This window comes from Bos javanicus, chromosome 12 (genome assembly GCF_032452875.1).
Source record: "Bos javanicus breed banteng chromosome 12, ARS-OSU_banteng_1.0, whole genome shotgun sequence".
In the NCBI taxonomy this organism is placed as follows: Eukaryota; Metazoa; Chordata; class Mammalia; order Artiodactyla; family Bovidae; genus Bos; species Bos javanicus.
Window position 1 is genome coordinate 34,711,734 of NC_083879.1, and position 26,696 is coordinate 34,738,429.

At 41.6% G+C, this 26,696-nt stretch overlaps 1 protein-coding gene across 3 annotated transcripts in view; it reads right to left on the reverse strand.

Moving 5' to 3' along the window:
- SGCG (sarcoglycan gamma) overlaps positions 1–25,379 on the reverse strand; it is a 45,648-nt gene extending 20,269 nt beyond the window's left edge. Inside the window, exons 1-4 of one of the 3 annotated variants that reach the window (XM_061434968.1) lie at positions 10,399–10,557; positions 3,361–3,480; positions 2,829–3,023; positions 59–160 (exon numbers count right to left, since the gene is read on the reverse strand). In XM_061434968.1, the coding sequence (XP_061290952.1) occupies positions 59–160; positions 2,829–3,023 (297 nt within the window). In that variant the 5' untranslated portion in view covers positions 3,361–3,480; positions 10,399–10,557. Of the gene's footprint in view, positions 1–58; positions 161–2,828; positions 3,024–3,360; positions 3,481–10,398; positions 10,558–25,276 lie in introns of those variants that run through there. The other 2 variants (XM_061434965.1, XM_061434966.1) reach the window with 2 other exon arrangements.
- Between the last annotated feature and the right edge of the window lie 1,317 nt (positions 25,380–26,696).

Sequence of the window (26,696 nt, forward strand, 5' to 3'; positions counted from 1 at the left end):
CAAACCATTATTTATTTTTCATAAAACAAATTATTTAAACATGTCCTCATTTTCTTACCACTCTGGAGCGTATTTCTTTGACATACAACGGGAATAAAAACTCAGATTCCCCCTCCAGGTGAAGTCCATCTGCCGTAACATGCAGGTGACCCATGCCTACCTGTTAACAAGAGCAGAGATTCTGCTATTGCTTTCTTTTTCACTTCTTTTATTATCAACTTAAATTATGTATACATTTTCATAGATTTCCTATCGGCCTTTTTCTGCATTTCTCTTACGCACTCTATTTATAACTTTAGTTGTTTTTATTCAGTATTCAGTGTTATATTAAATCTTGTGTAAATACAAAGGACTATTTAGGAAATGCAGGTAAGATTTAAATAATCACTTTGTGATAAACAGCCAAGAGCACCAGGTGGGCTCACAGTATAACAATGTTCACGCAAAGTCTGTGGGATTAATTGACACGTATTTCTAAGAAAATGCACATCATTATTCTTTCAGGACACACTGACTGAGCGCCAACCACGCTGTAGGATCACACAGTGGCTGGGAGAACGCATGGCCCCTGGTGCCCAGGGGCTGTTACAGTCTTCTGTCTCCAGCAGTTGTGGGGCTGGAGGTGGGGGGCGGGTGGGTGCGTCTCCCTTCCAGGCCTTTCCAGCGTCTTCCTGCTCATCCCCCAGCCTTCCACATAGCAAGGGTCTTTCTGAGGCCAGACAGGACTGTGTAGTCAGGAGGTGTCCCTGACAGACCCTGGGGTGTAAACCTGAGGAGTTCAACTTTCATTCAGTCTCCAAAAAATGTTCATTGCTGCATCTTTTCTCACTGTGACTATCTGGTAAAGTAAAAAACACTCTGCATTAGATGAATTTTTTTTCAAAAAGGACACAAAATATTATTAAAGCATATAAAATTACCCAGCTATCTTGAGAACGTGAAAGTGCCTAAAACAGACTCTGAATTCCTTATAATGACTGATTTTTAGGTTACTAAATTATTCATTCCAATCCCAAAGAAAGGAGATGCCAAAGAATGCTCAAACTACTGCACAATTGCACTCATCTCACACGCTAGCAAAGGAATGCTCAAAATTTTCCAAGCCAGGCTTCAACAGTACGTGAACCATGAACTTTGAGATGTTCAAGCTGAATTTAGAAAAGGTAGAGGAACCAGAGATCAAATTGCTAACATCCGCTGGATCATGGAAAAAGCAAGAGAGTTCCAGAAAAACATCTACTTCTGCTTGTGAACTATGCCAAAGCCTTTGATTGTGTGGATCACAACAAACTATGGAAAATTCTGAAAGAGATGGGAATATCAGACCACCTGACCTGTCTCCTGAGAAATCTGCATGCAGATCAGGAAGCAATAATTAGAACTGGACATGGAACAATAGACTGGTTCCAAATAGGAAAAGGAGTACGTCAAGGCTGTATATTGTCACCCTGCTTATTTACCTTATATGCAGAACACATCATGAGAAATGCTGGACTGGAAGAAGCACAAGCTGGAATCAAGTTTGCTGGGAGAAATATCAATAACCTCAGATACACAGATGACACCACCCTTCTGGCAGAAAATGAAGAAGAACTAAAGAGCCTCTTGATGAAAGTGAAAGAGGAGAGTGAAAATTGGCTTAAAACTCAATGTTCAGAAAACTAAGATCATGGCATCTGGTCCCATCACTTCATGGGAAATAGTGGGGAAACAGTGGCTGACTTTATTTTTCTGGGCTCCAAAATCACTGCAGATGGTGACTGCAGGCATGAAATTAAAAGATGCTTGCTCCTTGGAATAAAAGTTATGACCAACATAGACAGCATATTCAAAAGCAGAGACATTACTTTGCCAACAAAGGTCAGTCTAGTCAAAGCTATGGTTTTTCCAGTGGTCATGTATGGATGTGAGAGTTGGACTATAAAGAAAGCTAAGTGCCAAAGAATTGATGCTTTTGAACTGTGGTGTTGGAGAAGACTCTTGAGAGTCCCTTGGACTGCAAGGAGATCCAACCAGTCCATCCTAAAGGAAATCAGTCCTGAATATTCATTGGAAGGACTGATGCTGAAGCTGAAACTTCAATACTTTGGCCACCTGATGAGAAGAAGAACTGACTTGTTGGAAAAGACCCTGATGCTGGGAAAGATTGAAGGCGGGAGGAGGAGGGATGACAGAGGATGGGATGGTTGGATGGCATCACCAACTCAATGGACATGAGTTTGAGTAAGCTCTGGGAGTTGGTGATGGACTGGGAGGCCTGATGTGCTGTAGTCTATGGGGTTGCAAAGAGTCGGAAATGACTGAGTGACTGAACTGAATTCGTTAGTTACTAAGTTTGCTGTTAAATACTGAAATGTGTACTAGAATTTATTGCATATCAGAATGGGGCTTTTAAAAAATCAAGTAAGTTGCATCTGAATGGTAAATATTTATAAATTAGTGAAATTAGAAAAAAACAATTTGCAAAATTTTGTTAGTTAATGAATTAAATAATCCTTTAAGCAATCATGACACACAATCAACCCCAAACTCAAGATAGCTCCAATTTTCCCACCATGAAAAGATAATGATGAGTGGAAAAACTGCAATGAAAACTCACTGTAAAATCAACACCGTATAATTAGCAGTGAAACTGTTAAAAAAGGTTAAGAAAAGGTAAATGCTATATTACTTTAAATGTTATATGTATTTTTTTTTGCTACTGAGCATTCTATCCAGACAGGAGACAAACACTAACTGCATGGCAGGGAGCTTCTGTTGATGCAATGGGGATGGACTGACAGCACAAACAAGACGAGAACACGATTATCAGGAAAAATATCACTTACTGGGGAAAACCACATGACTCTAAGAATCCAAATGGTAAGAGCAAAATTCACAAGGAGGACGATGAGCAAAAGAAGGACGAACAAATACAGGCAACGCTTTCTCCAGCCATAAATGCCGATTTTGTAGACAGCCTGGTTCTCTGGCCGCTCTATGTGGGTGCCCTCCGTGATCGTGGTGTATTGTTCACGCACCATCTGCCACAGGTAGGAGGTGAAGAGGGGGAGGGGGAAAAGGGGAGGAGGTGGGAAGTGGGAGTGGGGAGAGGGACAAAGGGACAGACAGACAGACAGACAGAGAATTTGTCAATATTGACTGACCATTAGTCCAACAAAACATTTTTTTACCCCAATAACAAATCTCCAAAATTAAGTGATTTTTGAAAAGAGCATTAAAGAATACTTTGAAACATGTCATTGTATTTCAGCCACAGTGATAATCTGTCATTTACCATATTAGATATAACAAATTCATTTGAGATCCAGTGATCATATTTCCAGGGCTTCCAAGGTGGCTCAGTGGTAAAGAACCCACCTGTCAATGCAGGAGATGAGAGTTCAGTCCCTGGCTTGGGAAGATTCCCTGAAGAAGTAAATGGCAACTCACTCCAGTATTCTTGCCTGGGAAATCCCATGGACAGAGGAACATGGTGGGCTATGGAGTCCATGGGATCGCAAAAGAGTTGGACATGACTTAGCGACTACAACAACAATCACATTTTCAGGTCTTATTCAATAAACTCAATACATATACAGCTTTCAAAATTCTGCAGGATTAACTTTGGAATTGAAGCATCAACCTACAACAGTCAAGTGATCAAGTTCTTAAAAGATTCAGTGGGAGGAAAATCAAGCTGGTACCTATAAGTCTTGTGAAAAAAATTCCAGTTCCTCAGTTTTATGCCAAACAATTAGGTTACATCTTCCTTCAGCCATTAAATATTACTCAGAATTTAAAATTAGAATTATCTTTACAAGATACCAATCACACCAACATTTGCCTATAATAAAGGTCCCAAGTACTGACCTACTTCAAGAAAGATCAAAACGTGGATGTGTACAAATGTTTATAAACATTCATCATTTTATGTAAATCAGGGTAAGAGTTTCAGTAACAATTTCCACTTTAGGAAGAGATTTGTAAAAGTTGCTCATTCTCCTCTTTACACACACACACACAAAGAGCACAGTTTTGTTTAAATTAAAATTAGAAATTATGATGACTTTTCTGATTGTAAAGATAGCAAAATGATGAATCAGAACATAAAGAACTCTCCTCTGAGATTTTTTTATGCATTTACTTTTAGGAATGATTTAAAGATATCCTTATTTAAAATGTCATGGTCTAAAATAATTCTTTAAATCTCTTTCCAACTGAATGGGCATTTCCTCCATGTTCAAACTGATTGTATAAAACAGTGCTGTTCATCACTCAGTATTTTCAAACACTGAAGACTGACAATCTGCATTATTCAAAACCCAAGCAGTTATTAACAGTTTCATGAGGGCATTCTTCACTTACTCATCTTTGACTCCTCCAGTTTTTTTTTTTTTTTATATGAGAAAGTCCATCACCACCCACCCAGGTCTTCAAAGTCTCTGAAGTCATTCTTGCTTCCCCCTTTCCCCTTCAAGCCCCACGTCAGCCCCACACCAACTCCACCTTCAGCCTAGATCCTCGGGCTGCCTACTTCCCTCCATTTCCATGGCAACCACTCTGGTGCCAGCCCCTCGAAGTCCCTCATCTTCACCACTGCAAACCTGTCTCCCTTCCTCCCCTTCTGGAAGCCTCTCTCTACCCAGCGGCAGGAACATGAAATAAAATTCAGTGCCTGTCACTCTACAATGTCAAATCTTCCCATGGCTTTTCCCCACTGAGAACATCGAGGATCCTCTATCGCCCGCACCCCCAACCCTACATGAGAGCCTTCGCTCACCTCTTCATCTGCTACCACGGTGCCCCACCTACTTGCAAACAGCCCAGGTGAACCCTCAGGTCAGGACTCACTGTTGGGCATCCTCCCCACCTGACACCCTCTGCTGGCCCCCTCCTCACCTTCAGCACCAGTTCACATGTCATCTCCTCCAAGAAGTCTTCCCTGGACACACTCAATCCCATCATATCACATCATTCTGTTATATTAATTTCAAACATGTGTCATCTAAATAATGGTGGCAAATTCAGACAGTCCATAAAAGATAAGCTCAGAGTCTGAGACTGGATTGGAGGGGTATGGCCAGAGACTCAGAATTCAAAACTATCACATATTTTTTACAATATTGTCAGAGATCAATAAAAACAGCTGTTTTCTAAGCATGAGTGTATATACACATTCTCGCACGCACACACATGTATGTCTTCCAATTGTTACATATTTCTATTCCTATATAGAGCTTACTATTGCTGGTGTAAACCTATCACAAACCTAGCTTCATCCAAGATAATCTTATTATCTTTTAGTTTTGGAGGTCACTGTTTGCATCATAACTCACATAATTCCTACATGGTGCCAACATTTAGGAAAACGAAGAGGTCGCCTTGGTAGATGTGACAAAAAGTACATCAATAAGGAAAATTCAACAGTAGATAACTAATGGAGGAAATATTTGCCTTAAAGATAAGACAACGTTAATACCCTTAGAAAGATAAATAAATCAATACAACTTGAGCAAAACCATGCACACACATTAAAGAAACTCAAATGGTTAACACACAGTAAAGGATTCTACTTCACCAGGAAGCACAAACACAAATTCCACAGGCAGTTTTCAAACAGTAAGGGAAATTTAAAAACCGGTTCTAGCCAACATTGGCACACATAAGTGATATCATATGGATATGTTTGAAAAATGGGCATGAAACTCCTCTGCTGTTGAAAGTGAAAATTAACACCATTCCTCTAGAAGGATATTTGGCACTATGTACCGAGAATCTCAAACAGACAGTAATTTCAATTCTAGAAACTTATTCCAAAGAAACAATCAGGAATGAAAATGAAGACTGATGTTTAAAGGTATTTGTTTTACTTTATCTATAATGGTGAATGACTGGAAAGTAAAGGCTTTCTTAGTGGCTCAGTGGTAAAGAATCTGCCTGCCAATGCAGGAGACACGGGAGACCTGGGGTTCGATGATCCCCTGCAAGAGGAAATGGCAACCCACTCCAGTACTCTTGCCTGGAGGATCCCATGGACAGAGAAGCCTGGTGGGCTATACAGTCTGTGGGGTCACAAAAGAGTCAAGACATGACTAAGCAACAACAACAAATAATGTTAAGGTTTAAACATCAGAGTAACTAGTTATTGGATTATTATAACATAACAGAATTAACTGCTTGAAAGCATATATCTTGAATATCCTAGAGAAATGCTAATGGTAGAGTGCTGAATGAAAAACAGAATATGAAATACGTATTAAAATATACACCCATAGAAACAGACTATAAACAAATTTTAAAAATGTTAACAATAATTTCTCTCTATATTCTACCTTTTTCACTTAAAATTGCATTTCCCAAATGTCTTTCTGTATTTTTTCAGATTAAAAAATTTGTATATATCTACCTTTTGCTATATATATTTCTCTGATAATAGAAAAGCTAACAGAAAATTCACTATACCTGTCCCAACTTTATGACTACATTTAGGATGACCAAATAATTTAAAAAATAGTTCTGCTTCATTTTTGGCCAAATTGCTTAGCATGACTATAAAATAAAGCAAAGTACACAACCTGTAGTTATCAATTTCATCCAAAGTCACAATCAATACAATTCTCACCATCACAAAGGCCCCTGCTATAAAACACACACACGCACAGAGAGAGTCACAGGTTACAAGGTCATCAAACTGTTCTCTCGTCTCTACAACAGAACTGACTTTTAAAACAAAATGGCAAGCTGCCATTTTTAAAAAGTTCCTTACAGAATACACCAAACCAACAGAATAAATGCCCTTTAACTAGCTAACGTTCCTGATCAGGGAAGAAACCTTTATTTAAATGAAAAAGTAACAAGAGGAAAAAAAACCACACTTTCAGCCACTGTCATACAATTGTTAGGTCATAAAACTGCGGTTTTAAAATGCATGCTTGTTTCTTAGTTCAGTTAGAGACTATTTTAAAGCAGGGCTATGATTATGAAGATGAGCAATTCAAACATGTTTTCTTAGTGTTTTACTCTTGTTTTTATTAAATAAACTCAGAAATCTGAAGCTTTTACCACGTCCTTATGTCATGTTTGACTAAGGAGTAATGGCAATGTCCAGAAGCTGAAGTTAGCAGAAATAAGGCCCAAATAAGGGTGTTTTGTTCTCTGTTTTGTTCACCAGTATATAACCAGCACCTACAGGTTTATAGCTGGACTTGTCCTGCATTTCACACCTTAGTGACCTCATGCTACTTCATTTTCTACCAGGAATGTCTATCCATAAGTACTCTGTATTTCAACAGTGTATTTCAAGATCATGCAAAGTTCTACCTTGATAAATGAGTTGGATTTGGGAAGACGATTGGCATCAGAGAAGGGCTGTTTCTACTCTCACTTTTCAACCATATTATCTTAGGTATTTCCCTTTCACTATCATGTAACACAGACTGAAATCGAGAGTCACACCTGCTTAGTTCTGTGACGTGATGATCGATTCTGTCCACTGAGGAACAAACAGTTTGTCAACCGATCAACTCAAGCGACCTACTAGGCTTCTTGAGACTGTGTTTCTTCAAAGATGCTGCACATGTAAAACTCGCTGAAAATGTTTCAAGTAAGAGTTAAAACAGTCACAAAGGTGAGGATGGGTTTTAGGTACTGTCTCCACGGCAACGACTTCTTCCTGCTGGTTCTCCCTTGGGGTCTGTTTTCCAGACCTCAGCTGAGGCCATCTTTTGATGTTTTACAGCTCCTCTCTCCCCCTCCATGCCCCTTATCCAATCTTCATGGCAACCAAAGTGACCTCCCACAAGACTAATTCTATCCCAGTGGCTTCAGGATGAAGCACACATGCTTTGGGCACACACAACCCATGGGAATGCCAGCTCCTTCACCAGCATGCACAGCACACCAGCTGGAACAAAGTCAAGTGGACTCAGACACTGTGAAGGACTCTGGGAGAAGTCTCAAGTCTCCTGTAAGTCTGCAGATCACCAAACACTCCTGCATCTATTTCCCAGGAAATTCCCTAAGGCACAGTAAGATGTGAAACAAGAAGTGAGCGTGGAGTCTGGAACAGCAAAGACAGTGGGTAAGGAATTCTACAAAGCTCACACGAACACCACAGAACGATCTGGTCCTGAAGTAGGTCCAGAGAAGAATAAGGCTAGATGCTCCTGAGGTTGAGAAAGGAGGCAGGAAGGAAAGAAGGAAGCAGAGGTGGGTTCTGAAGGTTCCTCACTAGGAAAGCAAAGTCACGGGGGGCGAGCAGTGCTGGGCTCACTTGAGAAGCAGCCATGTAGAAGAGGGAGCTGGGGGAACCCCTCCCAGGTCCCACAAAATGTGCAAAATTAAACAAAATGGGCACCCATTCATAATTTACAATTGTTATTTGATTTTCACCTTCAGTATAGTAGAGTTGGACCACAAAAAAGGCTGAGTGCCAAAGAATTGATGCTTTCAAATTGTGGTGCTGGAGAAGACTCTTGAGAGTCCCTTGGACTGCAAGGAGATCAAACCAGTCAATTCTAAAGGAAACCAGTCCTGAATATTCATTGGGAGGACTGATGCAGAAGCTGAAGCTCTAATCCTTTGGCCACCTGATGCAAAGAGCTGACTCACTGCAAAAGACCCTGATGCTGGGAAGAATTGAAGGCAGAAGGAAAAGGGGACGACAGAGGATGAGATGGTTGGATGGCATCACCGACTCAATGGACACGAGTTTGAGCACTCTGGGAGATAGTGAAGGACAGAGAAGCCTGGTGTGCTGCAGTCCTTGGGGTCACAGAGTCAGACACGACTTAAGTGACTGAAAAACAACAGTAGGAATTTAGTTTAATGACTACAGTGTTTATTTTTTAAAGGACAACACGGAACAGCTTTATTTGCAGCATTTTAGCTGCAAGCTTAGCCAACATATTCAGGAAACTTGGATGTGTTAGTCTTTGGAATTTTATATTTAAATATAGTGAAACACTGCTTTTCATTTGGCTTTGAAAGAAACCTCAGATAAATTCTAGAACCTCTAAGACTAACAACAACTTGAACCACAGGGTGGTAAGTACGCCTCTCTGTATCCATCTCTGCAAAACGTTTCCAAGAAAACAAGCAAAACATAAACACAGGGAGTTTTGTAGTTCATTTTGCACTAGTGAGTTACTCCATTCTGCTGGCAAATTTTCCAGCCAGCCAAGCTATTTTTTCCCTATTATCTTCCTTGATGACTTTCTTTAGAAACACGTCCTCCAAAGGCCTATGTTACTTAGGATCCACCAGAAAGAACAGACATTTAACAGGTCAAAGCACAGCACACGTTTACCTCATATTCTACTTACTATACTTTCTGATACATATTTTGAGCAATAGACTATTTTCCCCAGATTTGGGGAGAGAGACATTTTTCCCTTTTTTATCCAAGAAGAGTTGGGCAGCTGAAGCTGGCATTTTGCTTCTGTTTTGCTTATTCTCAATGTATCAAACCACCTGGGCTTTGGTTCTCATGAATTTTACTCTGTTTAAACGTCTTTGACAAAACTATGACAAAATGTAAAGCAAATGTACTTCTACCACAAAAGTTTAAGAGTAGAACTAGAAGTGAAAAGTGAGTGAAAGTGAAAGTGATAGTCGCTTAGTCGTGTCTGACTCTTTCTGACCCCATGGACTGTAGCCCGCCAGGCTCCTCTGTCCATGGAATTCTCCTGGCAAGAACTCTGCAGTGGGTTGCCATTCCCTTCTCCAGGGGATCTTCCCACCCGGGGATCAAACCCGGGTCTCCTTCATTGCAGGCAGATTCTTTACTGTCTGAGCAACCAGAGAAGCCCAGAATTAGAAGTAGGTGATCTGAAAGATTACTCTTTATCTAGATAACTACAGTATGGAAAATCCCATGGATGGAGGAGCCTGGTAGGCTGCAATCCATGGGGTTGCTAAGAGTCAGACATGACTGAGGGACTTCCCTTTCACTTTTCACTTTCATGCATTGGGGAAGGAAATGGCAACCCACTCCAGTGTTCTTGCCTGGAGAATCCCAGGGACGGGGGAGCCTGGTGGGCTGCCGTCCATGGGGTCACACAGAGTCGGACATGACTGAAGTGACGTAGCAGCAGCAGCAGCAACAACTGAATGCCTGATAATACAAAAATACTGTCATGGTGTTCTAAAATTAAAACTATTAGAAGGACATAATCATGCTAGAATATCATGTAGCATTTCAGTAGTAGGAAAAACTTGAAAGTTGAAATGAAGTGTTAATTCCATTTTGTTGATATTTAATATATAATCATTTTGAGCTAAATTTATTTAACATTTTAAATTTATTTTCCATTATGTCATCTATGAAGGAAAAATAATCAAGAAGCCTTATACCTATTTGGTCTTTAAGTTGAACATTCTAATTCTGTAAGATCCAAGTTAAAGCCGATTACTTACCTTAAATGTTGTCAAAAAGCACAAAGTGAATTAACTGTACTCCTTCAGAGCTTCTGAGACAGGATTTGAGGCTGTCCCAGGAATCGCGCAGTGAGAGGGGAGGGGTCAAGTTTGCCAGGCAGCCGGAGGAAGGCTCCCATTCTGGGTCTGTCTCATGTTTCATTCCCTTCTATTAGCAACAGGCGCATCTAATTTTATTCCCGTGACACAAACAGCTCATACCACACTTAAAATTGTCTGGGCACCAATTCCAGGACACAGCACTAAGTGTGCCAAGGAGAAAATCCTCCTACAAAACCAACAGTTAAACCCTGAATCATGACCCTAGTATGTGATTTTAACTATCTACAGTGAACTTGACCTTAAATGAGCAGGAAAAGCCTGTGGGACGCATTTCCAGCGGAATCCAATGTCAACAAAAGTCTTATAAAAATCAGATTCACATGCGACTTTGCTAGTATTAAATGTATACTGTTCTCTTTCAAGTAAACTGCTAAGTCTTATGTAACAGTCTTTAAAAATCACTTTCTTTAGATCTTTTGGGGGGGGCTTCCCTTGTGGCTCAGCTGGTAAAGAATCTGCCTGCAATGCAGGAGACCTGTGTTTGATCCCTGCGTTGGGAAGATCCCCTGGAGGAGGGAAAAGCTACCCACTCCAGTGTTCTGGCCTGGAGAATTCCACGGACTGTATAGTCCCTGGATCGCAAAGAGCTGGACACAACTGAGTGACTGTCACTTTTTTTAGACTTCTTTTAAGTGAAAAAACTTTAATATTTGAGAAAACCTTAAATAATGATCATTACAATAAAGAGAAGTTAGACTCGACATGTTAAAATTATGACAGTTATTTTCTCAGTAAACTAAAATTACATCTTGTTTAACAAATTACATGAAAGCAACAAGGCAGAGAAGGCAATGGCACCCCACTGCAGTACTCTTGCCTGGAAAATCCCATGGGCGGAGGAGCCTGGTAGTCTGCAGTCCATGGGGTAGCTGAGGGTCGGACATGACTGAGTGACTTCACTTTCACTTTTCACTTTCATGCATTGGAGAAGGAAATGGCAACCCACTCCAGTGTTCTTGCCTGGAGAATCCCAGGGACAGGGGAGACTGGTGGGCCTGTCTATGGGGTCGCACAGAGTCGGACATGACTGAAATGACTTAGCAGCAGCAGCAGCAACAAGGTGATTTATGTAGTCTTCATTTCAGTTCAGTCGATCAATCGTGTCCGACTGTTTTCGACCCCATGAATTGCAGCACGCCAGGCCTCCCTGTCCATCACCAACTCCCGGAGTTCACTCAAACTCACGTCCATCGGGTTGGTGATGCCATCCAGCCATCTCATCCTCTGTCGTCCCCTTCTCCTCCTGCCCCCAATCCATCCCAGCATCAGAGTCTTTTCCAATGAGTCAGCTCTTCACATGAGGTGGCCAAAGTATTGGAGTTTCAGCTTTAGAATCATTCCTTCCAAAGAACACCCAGGACTGATCTCCTTTAGAATGGACTGGTTGGATCTCCTTGCAGTCTAAGGGACTCTCAAGGGTCTTCTCCAACACCACAGTTCAAAAGCATCAATTCTACAGCTCTCAGCTTTCTTCACAGTCCAACTCTCACATCCATACATGACTACTGGAAAAACCATAGCCTTGACTAGATGGACTTTGTTGGCAAAGTAATGTCTCTGCTTTTCAATATGCTATCTAGGTTGGACATAACTTTCCTTCCAAGGAGTAGGCGTTTTTTAATTTCAGGGCTGCAATCACCATTTGCAGTGATTTTGGAGCCCAGAAAAATAAAGTCTGACAGTGTTTCCACTCTTTCCCCATCTATTTCCCATGAAGTGATAGGACCAGATGCCATGATCTTAGTTTTCTGAAAAAAGTTGAGCTTGAAGCCAACTTTTTCACTCTCCTCTTTCACTTTCATCAAAAGGCTTTTTAGTTCCTCTTCACTTTCTGCCATAAGGGTGGTGTCATCTGCATATCTGAGGTTATTGATATTTCTCCCAGCAATCTTGATTCCAGCTTATGCTTCTTCCAGTCCAGCGTTTCTCATGATGTACTCTGCATAGAAGTGAAATAAGCAGGGTAACAATATACAGCCTTGACATACTCCTTTTCCTATTTGGAATCAGTCTGTTGTTCCATGTCCAGTTCTAACTGTTGCTTCCTGACCTGCATACAGGTTTCTCAGGTGGTCTGGTATTCCCATCTCTTGAAGAATTTTCCACAGTTTATTGTGATCCACACAGTCAAAGGCTTTGGCATAGTCAATAAAGCAGAAGTAGATATTTTTCTGGAACTCTCTTGCTTTTTCAATGATCCAGCGGATGTTGGCAATTTGATCTCTGGTTCCTCTGCCTTTTCTAAAACCAGCTTGAACATCAGGAAGTTCACAGTTCATGTATTCCTGAAGCCTGGCTTGGAGAATTTTGAGCATTACTTTACTAGCATGTGAGATGAGTGCAATTGTATGGTAGTTTGAGCATTCTTTGGCATTGCCTTTCTTTGGGATTGGAATGAAAACTGACCTTTTCCAGTCCTGTGGCCACTGCTGAGTTTTCCAAATTTGCTGGCATATTGAGTGTAGCACTTTCACAGCATCATCTTTCAGGATTTGAAATAGCTCAACTGGAATTCCATCACCTCCACTAGCTTTGTTTGAAGTGATGCTTTCTAAGGCCCACTTGACTTCACATTCCAGGATGTCTGGCTCTAGGTGAGTGATCACACCATCATGATTATCTGGGTCGTGAAGCTCTTTTTTGTATAGTTCTTCTGTGTACTCTTTCCACCTCTTCTTAAAATCTTCTGCTTCTTTTAGGTCCATACCATTTCTGTCCTTTATCGAGCCCATCTTTGCATGAAATGTTCCCTTGGTATTTCTAATTTTCTTGAAGAGATCTGTAGTCTTTCCCATTCTGTTGTTTTCCTCTATTTCTTTGCATTGATCGCTGATGAAGGCTTTCTTATCTCTTCTTGCTATTCTTTGGAACTCTGCATTCAGATGCTTATATCTTTCCTTTTCTCCTTTGCTTTTCGCTTCTCTTCTTTTCACAGCTATTTGTAAGGCTTTGCTTTTTTGCATTTCTTTTCCATGGGGATGGTCTTGATCCCTGTCTCCTGTACAATGTCAAGAACCTCAGTCCATAGTTCATCGGGCACTCTATCTATCAGATTCAGTCCCTTAAATCTATTTCTCACTTCCACTGTATAATCATAAGGGATTTGATTTAGGTCATACCTGAATGGTCTAGTGGTTTTCCCTACTTTCTTCAATTTAAGTCTCTCAATTTAAGTCTGTTTCTTTAAAAAGAACAATTAGATCATTCATCTTTTATAAGGTGTAAAGAAAATCTACTCAACTTTTGAATAATCTTAATCTTTTTTTCTTCATTATTTTTACAGAGCCTGGTTTCTAGCATGAATTGAAACTGACTAAATTATGTACTTGAAATTGATATTTTGGCACCAAACCTTGACTGTGAGAAGCAATGTGAATGATAATCCAGATGCTTAATTTTTATTTTATTTTCTTCTCAGGAGACTTTTTCTCATGCTATTTATTTATGCTCTAACTTCTTTTGAAATTTGATGCTTCTTACACCAACAGCTGCAGGCCTTAAATGAAAAGCTGATACAGCTTCAACTAATCGTACATTTATTTATAAGACACTGAAAAATCTTACATGAATTCTTTGTGCATCACTATTTTTTTCTCTCGTGGCAATTCAGTTGGACAAAATACTATGGCAAAGCCACCAATTCTCAACAAAAATACCTACTATATTTAACAGTGATAATATGAGATGTATTTTAATATCACCGGGTGCCTGAATAGTCAAAATCTGAAACCCCTAACTCAATATTCTGGTTGAAATGTCACACTTAAAAGTTACTTACAAAGGGACCTCTCATCAGTCGATTAACTGAGTTACAGCGATGAATTTTCAGCTTGGGGGCTGTCTTGTAAGCACATTAGTCAAGTTCTATATCTGTTCTCCATTCTCATTCACAGATATATTTAACACTATCGACCAAACTTTTAATCCTGCTGGAAGGATGGCTTTGAAAACAAAATCTTTTGATTTTATACCACAGTTGATACTATTGAAAAGAGATCTTCAAAGCATCCACTGTAGGTCTAGTTCAGGTTTGTAACTCACATGCACACATCGCATTTGTTTTCAACAGAATGATAACATTATAAAGCTATAAGAAGCCTTAAAGAAAACTAGTCTACCCCTCCACTAGATGTAAACCACGTTGTTCAAGGTCAGAGCTGCTAAGGGCATGGAGGGAAGCAATTTTTAGATGAGATAATTCGAGTTTTGGAAAGAACAGAGAAGTGAGGAGTAGCTGCTTTGAAGAGGTAGGGAGTAAAGTTACCAGTGAAATGTATGAGTCTCCGTTCAGGGTCCAGCTGAAGTTGATGAATAGACAATGGTCCCATCCTGAACGGTCCCTGAGACTTTATACTCTACCTGCCGCTGACAGCATCGACAGCAAAGTCTCCCTGACCCTGGCTACACTTTCATCACTTCCCCAAACCTGCCCCTTTGCCCATCCTTCCTTTTCTGGCTTACGACTCCATCCTCCACACAGTCCAGGGAGACACATCGAGGAAGCCCCCTTGCTAACCCGCCTGCCGGTCACCAATCAACACCGCCCCTCCTGCTCTGCCCCCCTCTCCGCCCTGGGTCCCCCTCTGACTGGGGACCTCCCCTTAAGGTCTGCCTGGTGTGTAGCTGGTACCTGCTTCCCTGAGTGCAGGTACACTGTGTTGTGTCTTACTCTCCCCGATGCCACATTAACTCTGAGAACAGGAAATGCTGTCCTTATCACTCCCCTGCTTCAAGTCCTTCAGCAAGCCGTCGGAATGGGGTGCCAGGTCCAGACAGGCACACGCCCCTTTATAGTCAGGCCCTGCCCATCTCACCTGTCCTCTCCCTGTGGGTTCTGTAAGGAACCACAGGAGTCACCGTGCTGTCAGGCGCCCACTGGACCTCGGACTAGAGCTCTCGCTCATTTTTTTCTGCTTTTTCTTCTATATGCACTTAAAAACTTATTATAATTGCTTGTAGGTACATGGCCATCATTGGTTTGTAAACCTGTTCTCTCTACTGGACCATGAACTACCTGCTTTGCACCTGCATATAGTAAACCCTCAATTAGTTGAACTCTGCAGTTACACCAAACTCTGCTTTTTAATGGCAGCAATTCCACAGTGTACAGTAACACACACACACACACACACACACACAGAGCTAACATATATGATCAGAATGACATTGCAAGAATTATCCAGAAGAGGTCAGTATAACAGCGGTAAGAGGATGGCTTTCAGAGTAAATGAAATGTGAAATCAAGTTAAATTCTTTTGTAAGTGATCAACTTTAAACCTGTTTAAAAAAATACCATGTGAATCATTTGCTCCTTCAGTTGAAGCTGTAGTTCTTCAAAACAGATGGCCACAGACTTTTCAAGTAAGTAAAATGAAGTGATCAAATGATTCTATACACAACTGAAAACTCAAGTTTTTCATCTGGAATGTTATTAATATAATTACCCGGAGCCCTCTCACCCGCCTCTCTGATGACTTTTTAAATAGGGGTGATCCAAGTGTATGCATTTTATTTTTATTTGTTTTTTTGGCTGCACTGGGTCATCATTGCTACGCGGGCTTTCTCTAGTTGCTGCCGGTGGGGACTACTCTCTAGAGCGGTGCACAGGCTCCTCACTGCAGCGGCTTCTTTTGTTGTGGAGCACGGCCTTCAGAGTGAGGGCTCAGTAATTGTAGCACACGGGCTTCATTGCCCCTTGGCATGTGGAATCTTCCTGGACCAGGGATTGAACCCATGTCCCCTGCATTTGGCAGGCAGATACTTTACATTAAACCACCAGAGAAGTCTCCAAGTGTATGCATTTTAACAAAAACAATTCATAGTCCCTTCAGAGTCTCCAAATCAATAAAAATGAAACTACTAGACTCCTGATGGGGTATCTTATACTTTTCATGGTACTTTTGGGGAATTTAGGAGTCAGTATTCAGTATCAAGGGCTAATTGAGTGTTTTTAGGGAAGACAGAGAGGATAAAGCATTGGACTGCTGGAAAAATAAGAGGTAGGAAAAGGGAAGACTAAAAGGAACAGAAAACTTTAAGATTTAAGAAGAGAAAGTGGAGCATGACCTGAAATTTCAAAGGTTATCCACTGGTAATGCCTGAATTGCATCACAATAATTAAAAAGCATTATTCCATGAACATATAACTTTGCTAATTCACAGAAAATGGATACTACAGCCTCAGTAAGTATGGACTTTTGGGCAGAGTATGGAAGTGCTGTGTGTGCCCATCAGAATGACAGGAAACACTGAGCAATTAGCAAAGCAGAACCCACACACGCTGGGGAGGAAAACCATCAGAAGGGCTTGTGATAGGGAATTCCCTGGTGGTCTGATGGTTGGGACTTTGTGCTTTCACTGCCAAGGGTCTGCATTCAATCCTTGGTCGGGGAACTAAGATCCTGTAAGTCTCACAGCTAAAAAAAAGGTGGGGGGGCTTATGAGAAACCTGAAGTCTCCCGCATCTCCCTACCAATCTCCATGTCCACTGGCCCGAGTCACTACTTACATCTTCTTCCCCATACTCACTTCTGACCTTTAAATAACCTTAAATGGCTGTAGCTTGATTTATTAACTCTGGACTCATGCTATTGGCTGAGTTCATGCACATTATCACCCAGTGACCTTCTTCTCCTTTTCCCTATGTTGTTTTATCCGCGGTCACCTCTGAAATTCCAGTCTATGTCAGCATTTCTTTCCTGGTCCCTGACGACAGAGCATCTCTTCATCTGTCTGCTCTCTAGTTGAGGATGTTAGCATTTCCCCCCACCTAGACATGTGCCCCTTCTTCTCCAGCCCTTCATCACTTCTCCTTTACTTTCACATGATCAAACTGGTCACATGTTCCATTTTGAAATGATTGGCTCCTGTTTCTCCTATGATTTGAACAGGTTGATTTAAAAAGTAAAAATTCAAAAGGCAGTGGTCACATTTTCACTCTTCTGGAAGAGTTTGAAAAGAAACTGCATTAATTCTTTAAATGTAGGTAGAATTTTCCTGGTCTATAGCTTTTCTTTGTTGGGAGAGTTTTGATTTTGATTCAATCTCCCTACTTGCTACTGGCCAATTAGATATCGTATTTCTTCCTGATTTAGGAAAAGGTCAGTTTTCATTCCAATCCCAAAGAAAGGCAATGCCAAAGAACGCTCAAACTACCGCACAATTGCACTCATCTCACACGCTAGTAAAGTAATGCTCAAAATTCTCCAAGCCAGGCTTCAGCAATACGTGAACCATGAACTTCCAGATGTTCAAGCTGGTTTTATTTTTATTTTTTTTATTTCATTTTTAAACTTTACAATATTGTATTGGTTTTGCCAAATATCAAAATGAATCCGCCACAGGTATACATGTGTTGCCCATCCTGAACCCTCCTCCCTCCTCCCTCCCCATACCATCCCTCTGGGTCGTCCCAATGCACCAGCCCCAAGCATCCAGTATCGTGCATCGAACCTGGACTGGCGACTCGTTCCATATATGATATTATACGTATTTCAATGCCATTCTCCCAAATCATCCCACCCTCTCCCTATCCCACAGAGTCCAAAAGACTGTTCTATACATCAGTGTCTCTTTTGCTGTCTTGTATACAGGGTTATTGTTACCATCTTCCTAAATTCTATATATATGCGTTAGTATACTGTATTGGTGTTTTTCTTTCTGGCTTACCTCACTCTGTATAATAGGCTCCAGTTTCATCCACCTCGTTAGAACTGATTCAAATGTATTCTTTTTAATGGCTGAGTAATACTCCATTGTGTATATGTACCACAGCTTTCTTATCCATTCATCTGCTGATGGACATCTAGGTTGCTTCCATGTCCTGGCTATTATAAACAGTGCTGCAATGAACATTGGGGTACACGTGTCTCTTTCAATTCTGCTTTCCTCAGTGTGTATGCCCAGCAGTGGGATTGCTGGATCATAAGGTAGTTCTATTTCCAGTTTTTTAAGGAATCTCCACACTGTTCTCCATAGTGGCTCTACTAGTTTGCATTCCCACCAACAGTGTAAGAGGGTTCCCTTTTCTCCACATCCTCTCCAGCATTTATTGCTTGTAGACTTTTGGATCGCGGCCATTCTGACTGGCGTGAAATGGTACCTCATAGTGGTTTTGATTTGCATTTCTCTGATAATGAGTGATGTTGAGCATCTTTTCATGTGTTTGTTAGCCATCTGTATGTCTTCTTTGGAGAAATGTCTATTTAGTTCTTTGGCCCATTTTTTGATTGGGTCATTTATTTTTCTGGAATTGAGCTGTAGGAGTTGCTTGTATATTTTTGAGATTAGTTGTTTGTCAGTTGCTTCATTTGCTATTATTTTCTCCCATTCTGAAGGCTGTCTTTTCACTTTGCTTATAGTTTCCTTTGTTGTGCAGAAGCTTTTAAGTTTAATTAGATCCCATTTGTTTATTTTTGCTTTTATTTCCAATATTCTGGGAGGTGGGTCATAGAGGATCCTGCTGTGATGTGTGTCGGAGAGTGTTTTGCCTATGTTCTCCTCTAGGAGTTTTATAGTTTCTGGTCTTATGTTTAGTTCTTTAATCTATTTTGAGTTTATTTTTGTGTAAGGTGTTAGAAAGTGCTCTAGTTTCATTCTTTTACAAGTGGTTGACCAGTTTTCCCAGCACCACTTGTTAAAGAGATTGTTTTTAATCCATTGTATATTCTTGCCTCCTTTGTCAAAGATAAGGTGTCCATATGTGCGTGGATTTATCTCTGGGCTTTCCATTTTGTTCCATTGATCTATATTTCTGTCTTTGTGCCAGTACCATACTGTCTTGATGACTGTGGCTTTGTAGTAGAGCCTGAAGTCAGGTAGGTTGATTCCTCCAGTTCCATTCTTCTTTTTCAAGATAGCTTTGGCTATTCGAGGTTTTTTGTATTTCCATACAAATTGTGAAATTATTTGTTCTAGCTCTGTGAAGAATACCGTTGGTAGCTTGATAGGGATTGCATTGAATCTATAAATTGCTTTGGGTAGTATACTCATTTTCACTATATTGAGTCTTCCAATCCATGAACATGGTATATTTCTCCATCTATTAGTGTCCTCTTTGATTTCTTTCACCAGTGTTTTATAGTTTTCTACATATAGGTCTTTAGTTTCTTTAGGTAGATATATTCCTAAGTATTTTATTCTTTCCATTGCAATGGTGAATGGAATTGTTTCCTTAATTTTTCTTTCTGTTTTCTCATTATTAGTGTATAGGAATGCAAGGGATTTCAGAGATCAAATTGCCAACATCCGCTGGATCATTGAAAAAGCAAGAGAGTTCCAGAAAAACATCTATTTCTGCTTTATTGACTATGCCAAAGCCTTTGACTGTGTGGATCACAATAAACTGTGGAAAATTCTTCAAGAGATGGGAATACCAGACCACCTGACCTGCCTCTTGAGAAACCTGTATGCAGGTCAGGAAGCAACAGTTAGAACTGGACATGGAACAACAGACTGGTTCCAAATAGGAAAAGGAGTATGTCAAGGCTGTATATTGTTACCCTGCTTATTTCACTTCTATGCAGAGTACATCATGAGAAACGCTGGACTGGAAGAAGCACAAGCTGGAATCAAGATTGCTGGGAGAAATATCAATAACCTCAGATATGCAGATGACACCACCCTTATGGCAGAAAGTGAAGAGGAACTAAAAAGCCTTTTGATGAAAGTGAAAGAGGAGAGTGAAAAAGTTGGCTTCAAGCTCAACTTTTTTCAGAAAACTAAGATCATGGCATCTGGTCCTATCACTTCATGGGAAATAGATGGGGAAAGAGTGGAAACACTGTCAGACTTTATTTTTCTGGGCTCCAAAATCACTGCAAATGGTGATTGCAGCCCTGAAATTAAAAAACGCCTACTCCTTGGAAGGAAAGTTATGTCCAACCTAGATAGCATATTCAAAAGCAGAGACATTACTTTGCCAACAAAGGATCGTCTAGTCAAGGCTATGGTTTTTCCAGTAGTCATGTATGGATGTGAGAGTTGGACTGTGAAGAAAGCTGAGGGCTGAAGAATTGATGCTTTTGAACTGTGGTGTTGGAGAAGACTCTTGATAGTCCCTTGGATTGCAAGGAGATCCAACCAGTCCATTCTAAAGGAGATCAGTCCTGGGTGTTCATTGGAAGGACTGATGCTAAAGCTGAAACTCCAATACTTTGGCCACCTCATGCAAAGGGTTGACTCATTGGAAAAGACTCTGATGCTGGGATGGATTGGGGGCAGGAGGAGAGGGAGACGACAGAGGATGAGATGGCTGGATGGCATCACCGACTTGATGGATATGAGTTTGAGTGAACTCTGGGAGTTGGTGATGGACAGGGAGGCCTGGCGTGCTGCAGTTCATGGGGTTGCAAAGAGTCACACATGACTGAGTGACTGAACTGAACTGAGTCTTAGTATGTTGCATTTTTCTAGGATATATCATTTCTTCTAGGTTATCCAATTTGTTGGCATATAATTGTTCATAGTAGTCCCTCATGATCCTTTGTATTTCTGCACTATCATTTGTAATGACTCTCTTTTAACTTCTGATTTTATGAGTCCTCTCTTTTAAGTTTAACTAAAGATTTGTAAATTTTAATTATTTTTTAAAAGCCAGCTCCTAGTTTCATTGATCTTTTCTGCTGTCTTTTTAGTCTCTATTTCATTTATTTCTCCTCTGACAGTTGTAATTTCCTTCCTTCTGCTGGGCTTGATCTACTTTTCTAGTTCCTTGAGGTGTAAAATGAAACTGTTTATTTGAGATCTTTATTTTTTCTGAATATAAGTACTTTGCCTTCAACTCTCCTCTTAGAACTGCTTTTACAGTACCCCAAAGATTTTATACTGTGTTGTCATTTCATTTGTGTCAAGGTATTTTTTCACTTCCCCTTTGATTTCTTCTTTGACCCACTGGTTGTTCAGGAGCGTGTTGTTTAACTTCTACATATTTGTGAATTTTGCAGTTTTCCTCCTGTACTGATTCATAGAGAGTATTTTCACTGCCCTAAAAACCCTCTGTGCTCTGTCTGTGATGGGAGGCACAGATTTGGGGTCAGGTCTGTGTTATTACTCAGTTTTGTCCAGCAGCCATCTGGGCCAATAAAAACAGCCTCTCTAGTACAGCCACTATGGAGAACAGTGTGGAGATTCCTTAAAAAACTGGAAATAGAACTGCCTATGATCCAGCAATCCCACTGCTGGGCATACACACTGAGGAAACCAGAAGGGAAAGAGACACGTGTACCCCAGTGTTCATCGCAGCACTGTTTATAATAGCCAGGACATGGAATCAACCTAGATGCCCATCAGCAGAGGAATGGATAAGAAAGCTGTGGTACATATACACAATGGAGTATTACTCAGCCATTAAAAAGAATACATTTGAATCAGTTCTAATGAGATGGATGAAACTGGAACCTATTATACAGAGTGAGGTAAGCCAGAAAGAAAAACACCAATACAGTATACTAATGCATATATATGGAATTTAGGAAGATGGTAACAATAACCCTGTATACAAGACAGCAAAAGAGACACTGATGTATAGATCAGTCTTATGGACTCTGTGGGAGAGGGAAAGAGTGGGGAGAGTTGGGAGAATAGCATTGAAACATGTATAATATCATGTATGAAACGAGTCGCCAGTCCAGGTTCAATGCACGATACTGGATGCTTGGGGCGGGTGCACTGGGACGACCCAGAGGGAGGGTATGGGGAGGGAGGAGGGAGGAGGGTTCAGGATGGGGAACACAGGTATACCTGTGGCGGATTCATTTCGATATTTGGCAAAACTAATACAATATTGTAAAGTTTAAAAAAAAAACAAAAACAGCCTCTCTGGGCCCAGGTTCCTTCTGTATTATCAGGGGCCCTAATCAGGGGGTGCTGGTGAAGACGGGATGAAGTAGAACTCCTAAAGTGCCTGGTTTAAGCAGGAGCTCAATCAACGCAACAAAACAGCACTTTTCTTTTGAGGGCAAACACCAGAAGACAATTACTAAGGATACATCTGAGAAGGAGATTCTCAACAGCAATTTATTGGATATTTCCCTCAAGGCATTTTGAACTAAGGAATTATAAACACACAGACTGAGTTAAGAATCTTAAAGGAGAAGGATACGGAGGATGAAATCATGGCTACCAAGAGGGATCATTGGTTAGAATCTCACTTATAACACAACCCACAGAATTTTCACCTAAATAACTCAATGATTCATACAGACATTCTCTGTAAGAACACAGCTTGTGTCCAGTCCTAGCTTTTTCATATCTGTTTGCTCCTTAGGTCTCTGTCATCAGTGTAATATGATTTTAGTTAACATTTTCATATTAAAATTCTTCCTTTTCTCATTCAGAGACCTTATTTTTGAAAAAAGAGTTTAGCAACAAACAGACAAAAAGAATAAGCACATTTTAATAAATTTATACCTAATTCATGTTTCTTTTCCAATTCAGTTTTCATTGTTTTATTATGAAGGTAATTATTAATGCAGCTCCGTTTTGCTATAATGGAATGATTTAGGGTTTTGTATGTGCCGCAACCAAGCCCACTGACATGCTAAAAACCTAACTTAAGTGATCTTGGTTGGGGTCCAAGACTGAGCTTAGAGGGTTGTTAACCTCTTGAAACTGAATCCAAAGTAGGTACACCTCTCCAGGCATTTTTCTGGATAGCACACCTGTAACTCTCACCAAACCTTCAAAGGGGTACACGACCTTGAGGAAGCATCTCTTTTCTGTCTTCTTCCTCTTCCCAAGGCCTCCTATTCCACAACAAACATCTCCCTCACATATAGCAGAATGATATGCTAAAAAGACAAGTTGTTATACACAGTTATTTTGTTTCCTAATTTAGATAGTGCTACACTCAGAAATTTATATGCAAATATACTTCAAATGAGGTTGTCTATACAGAGAACACTGCATTTGCAGAACTGACAGCACATAGCCTGTTGTGTTTACTTCATATAAATTCAACTAAGAAGACAATAAAATAGGTATTTTTTTAAAAATCACAAATCACTACCTCCTATGTCTAGAAAATTAAATGTTTGTAAAATTAAATGTTTAATTATTACACTACAATGATCATTCCCATATAAATCACTTTTTAACTATACAATTCTAGAGAAAGAAAAAAATTACCTTTTTTTTTTTTTTTGCTTAACTGTAACTATGTCTGTGGACACTTGCATGTATTACCCACAGTAAGACAGGAGTTCTTGTAGGGCACAATCTTAAGTACTAACGACTAAATGAGGGTCTGATAAATTAAAAGAAAAATAAGAACCAAGATAATGAAATGATGCTGATTAAAATGTAATAGTACATATTTATATATTTAATCTGATATATTTTAAATATGATCTAGCCAGAGGAATAAAACACGTCTTTAAAATTGAAATGAGTCTCATTATCTCCGAAAGAGGTGCTTTTATAGTTTAAAAAAAGCAAACAAATTATTGGCTAAATGTGAAGCTTTGCTTATTTCTTTCATAGTCTGCTATGTAGCTCTAATGAATTTAATTTGTTAAAACTCATCACTACATTTTTTTCTGAGATTAAAGAAACATTATCTCATAGATGATAACTATTATGCAGGACACTTTATGCTTCTAAACTTGTAAGTGCAAGTATATTATCTGTGTTAATGATTTATGTGAAATATCTATTAAATACTGTGCTTAATGTTGAGTCAGCACTAACAAGCATTGAAAATGGAAAGAACACAGGATTCACAGAAAGTAAAATACTTGAAAACATGACTGTTCTACAATTTGAAAAGTTCCCTGAAAGACGTTTTGTATACGTGGACTGGATATCGCTTGACAGCACTCTGTTGGAGGCTCTGTTTTCTCCGAGGAAGTTTTAATACCAGGCACATCGAACCCTCCAGCAAAGTAGTCCACCATCAAGAGCCAAGAGATCAGCTTAAGTAAATATTTGAGTAATATTGTAAAATCTACTTTTCATAGTTTTAAAATAACCTGCTCATATGAAAGGAAGAAGAGCACGAAAAGAGCCATATTAAAAGGCTTACTTAAAAAAAAAAAAATACAACTCCTCTGCTTCACACGGATTTACCCGCTTTAAGGAAGACCCAGCAGCACTGCACCAAGGTACCGCGCATCTACACGGAGCGCCAGCCCTGCATCACCTGCTCCGAGACAGCGGGTAACACTTGAAGATCAGCGGCTTCCCAGAAATACTGCACGCTACTGTCCCGAAATTTATGAACAGCAACTACGCTGGATGGCTGTTACTGACTTCCTATTGATAATTAATCCCAACGTAACCAAGTGATAACATGTAAACATACACCTAAGGGTGCTTTGAGGGTAGTGGATGAGGATGGAGGGACCACCCCAGTGAAGAGGGGGTGAGACGGGGCACTTCAGGGCTTTCTGTCCCCCTCCCGTCCCCCGAAGCCCAGGTTAGCCCCTAAGGGCGCTCCCACCCACCCGCCGCCGAGGGATGCGCAAGGCCGGGTCACGGACCACCGTTCCCTCTCCCGAAGTTAAGTCCTGTCTGCGCACGGCTCAGCCTTTAGTCTTTGGAGTAAAGACTGGAGAAGGGTCCCAACTACACCGCAGAGCTCCCCCTCCCCACCTCCGCGGAGCGCAGCGGCGTAGGGGCAGGTGCGGGCCGGCCAGGGCCCCGGCAGGAGGCGGCGGGGTTCGTGGGGCAGGGCTGGGAGGGGGTGAGCAGCGGGCAGGTTCAGGGGTGGACACTGGGCCACTGGGGCGAGGCGGTGGCACGCGGCCGCGCTCCTTACCTGAGCCGCTTCCCCGGGTCTGGGGGTGCGTGCCGGCCCCGCCAGGTCCTCCATCCCAGGCGGAAGGGGACCACCGGCCTCTCCCGGGCAGAGCGGGCCGCGCCTTCGTCCTCCTCCCTCGGCGACCGCCAAGGCGGCTCAGCTCCCAGGCTTGGGGGGCGTTCCCCCGGCCGCGGGCGCCCATATCCCAGTGCGGGCTCGTGGCGCCCTGGACCCGGCGCCCGGGGAGGCGGGGTGGCTGGGGGTCCGGACTCGCACCGGCCCCGCGCTCAAGTCCACGGGCGCGCCCTTCGCTGCCCCCTCCCCGATTCTCGGCCCCGCGGCCTCAGGGCACCCCTCCTCCTCCGGCCCCCGCCTTCCAGACGCTCCCACCCCGGGTCCAGCGCCGTGGCCTCGCGGATCGGTGCTCGGAGTTCCGCGAGCACCGGCCGGTCCCCCTCCAAGGCCCTCGTCCCTCGAGGTACCCCAGCCAGCGCCGCCCTTCCCGCGCGTGTCCGGGCGTCGATGCGGGGGGCCCGGCTTTTCGCGGGCTTCGGAGGGACCCCGGCCGGCCCCCCGCGAACCTCCTTGGCTCCTCCGGACACAGCGCAGGGCCGGGGACTGGCCGCTGGGGGTGCCCCGCGGGGTCTGCGCTTGGGAATAGCACCCATCCTCTACTTCCTAAAGGAGAAGAAGCAGTACCACGATTCTTTTCATTTCTTTTCTTTTTTAAAGCCTGAAGAGGTTCGCTGAAATGATTTTAAGGCACACAGTTCTCCTATTAGTGCTTCTGTGTCTATCAGTATTTGTTCACTGACCCCTTCGCCCACGTGGGAGAGCGACTTGGCTCCACAGTTTCTTCCTGGGGAAGGTGACGGCCCAGAGGACCCAGAGCGCTGGTCATGATTTCCCTGATGGAAAAGCTAAATGTATCCGAAGAGAAATGTGGGGAAAAAGCCAGGAGTGTGGAAAGGTCTGAACTCTCCATACATGTTTTTTTTTTTTTTTTTTTTTAACTAATTTATTTTAATTGGAGGCTAATTACGTTACAATATTGTAGTGGTTTTTGCCATACACTGATATGAATCAGCCATGGGTGTACATGTGTCCCCCATCCTGAACCCTCTTCCCACCTCACTCCCCATCCCATCCTTCAGGGTTGTCCCAGTGCATCAGCTTTGAGTGCCCTATTTCATGCATCAACCTTGGACTGGTGATCGATTTCACATATGGTAATATACATGTTTCAAGTCATTTTATCAAATCAAAAACCTTGCCTTCTCCCACAGAGTCCAAAAGTCTATTCTTTATATCTGTGTCTCTTTTGCTGTCTTGCATATAGGGTCATCGTTACCATCTTTCTAAATTCCATATATATGCATTAATATACTGTATTGGTGTTTCTCTTTCTGACTTACTTCATTCTGTATAATAGGCTCCA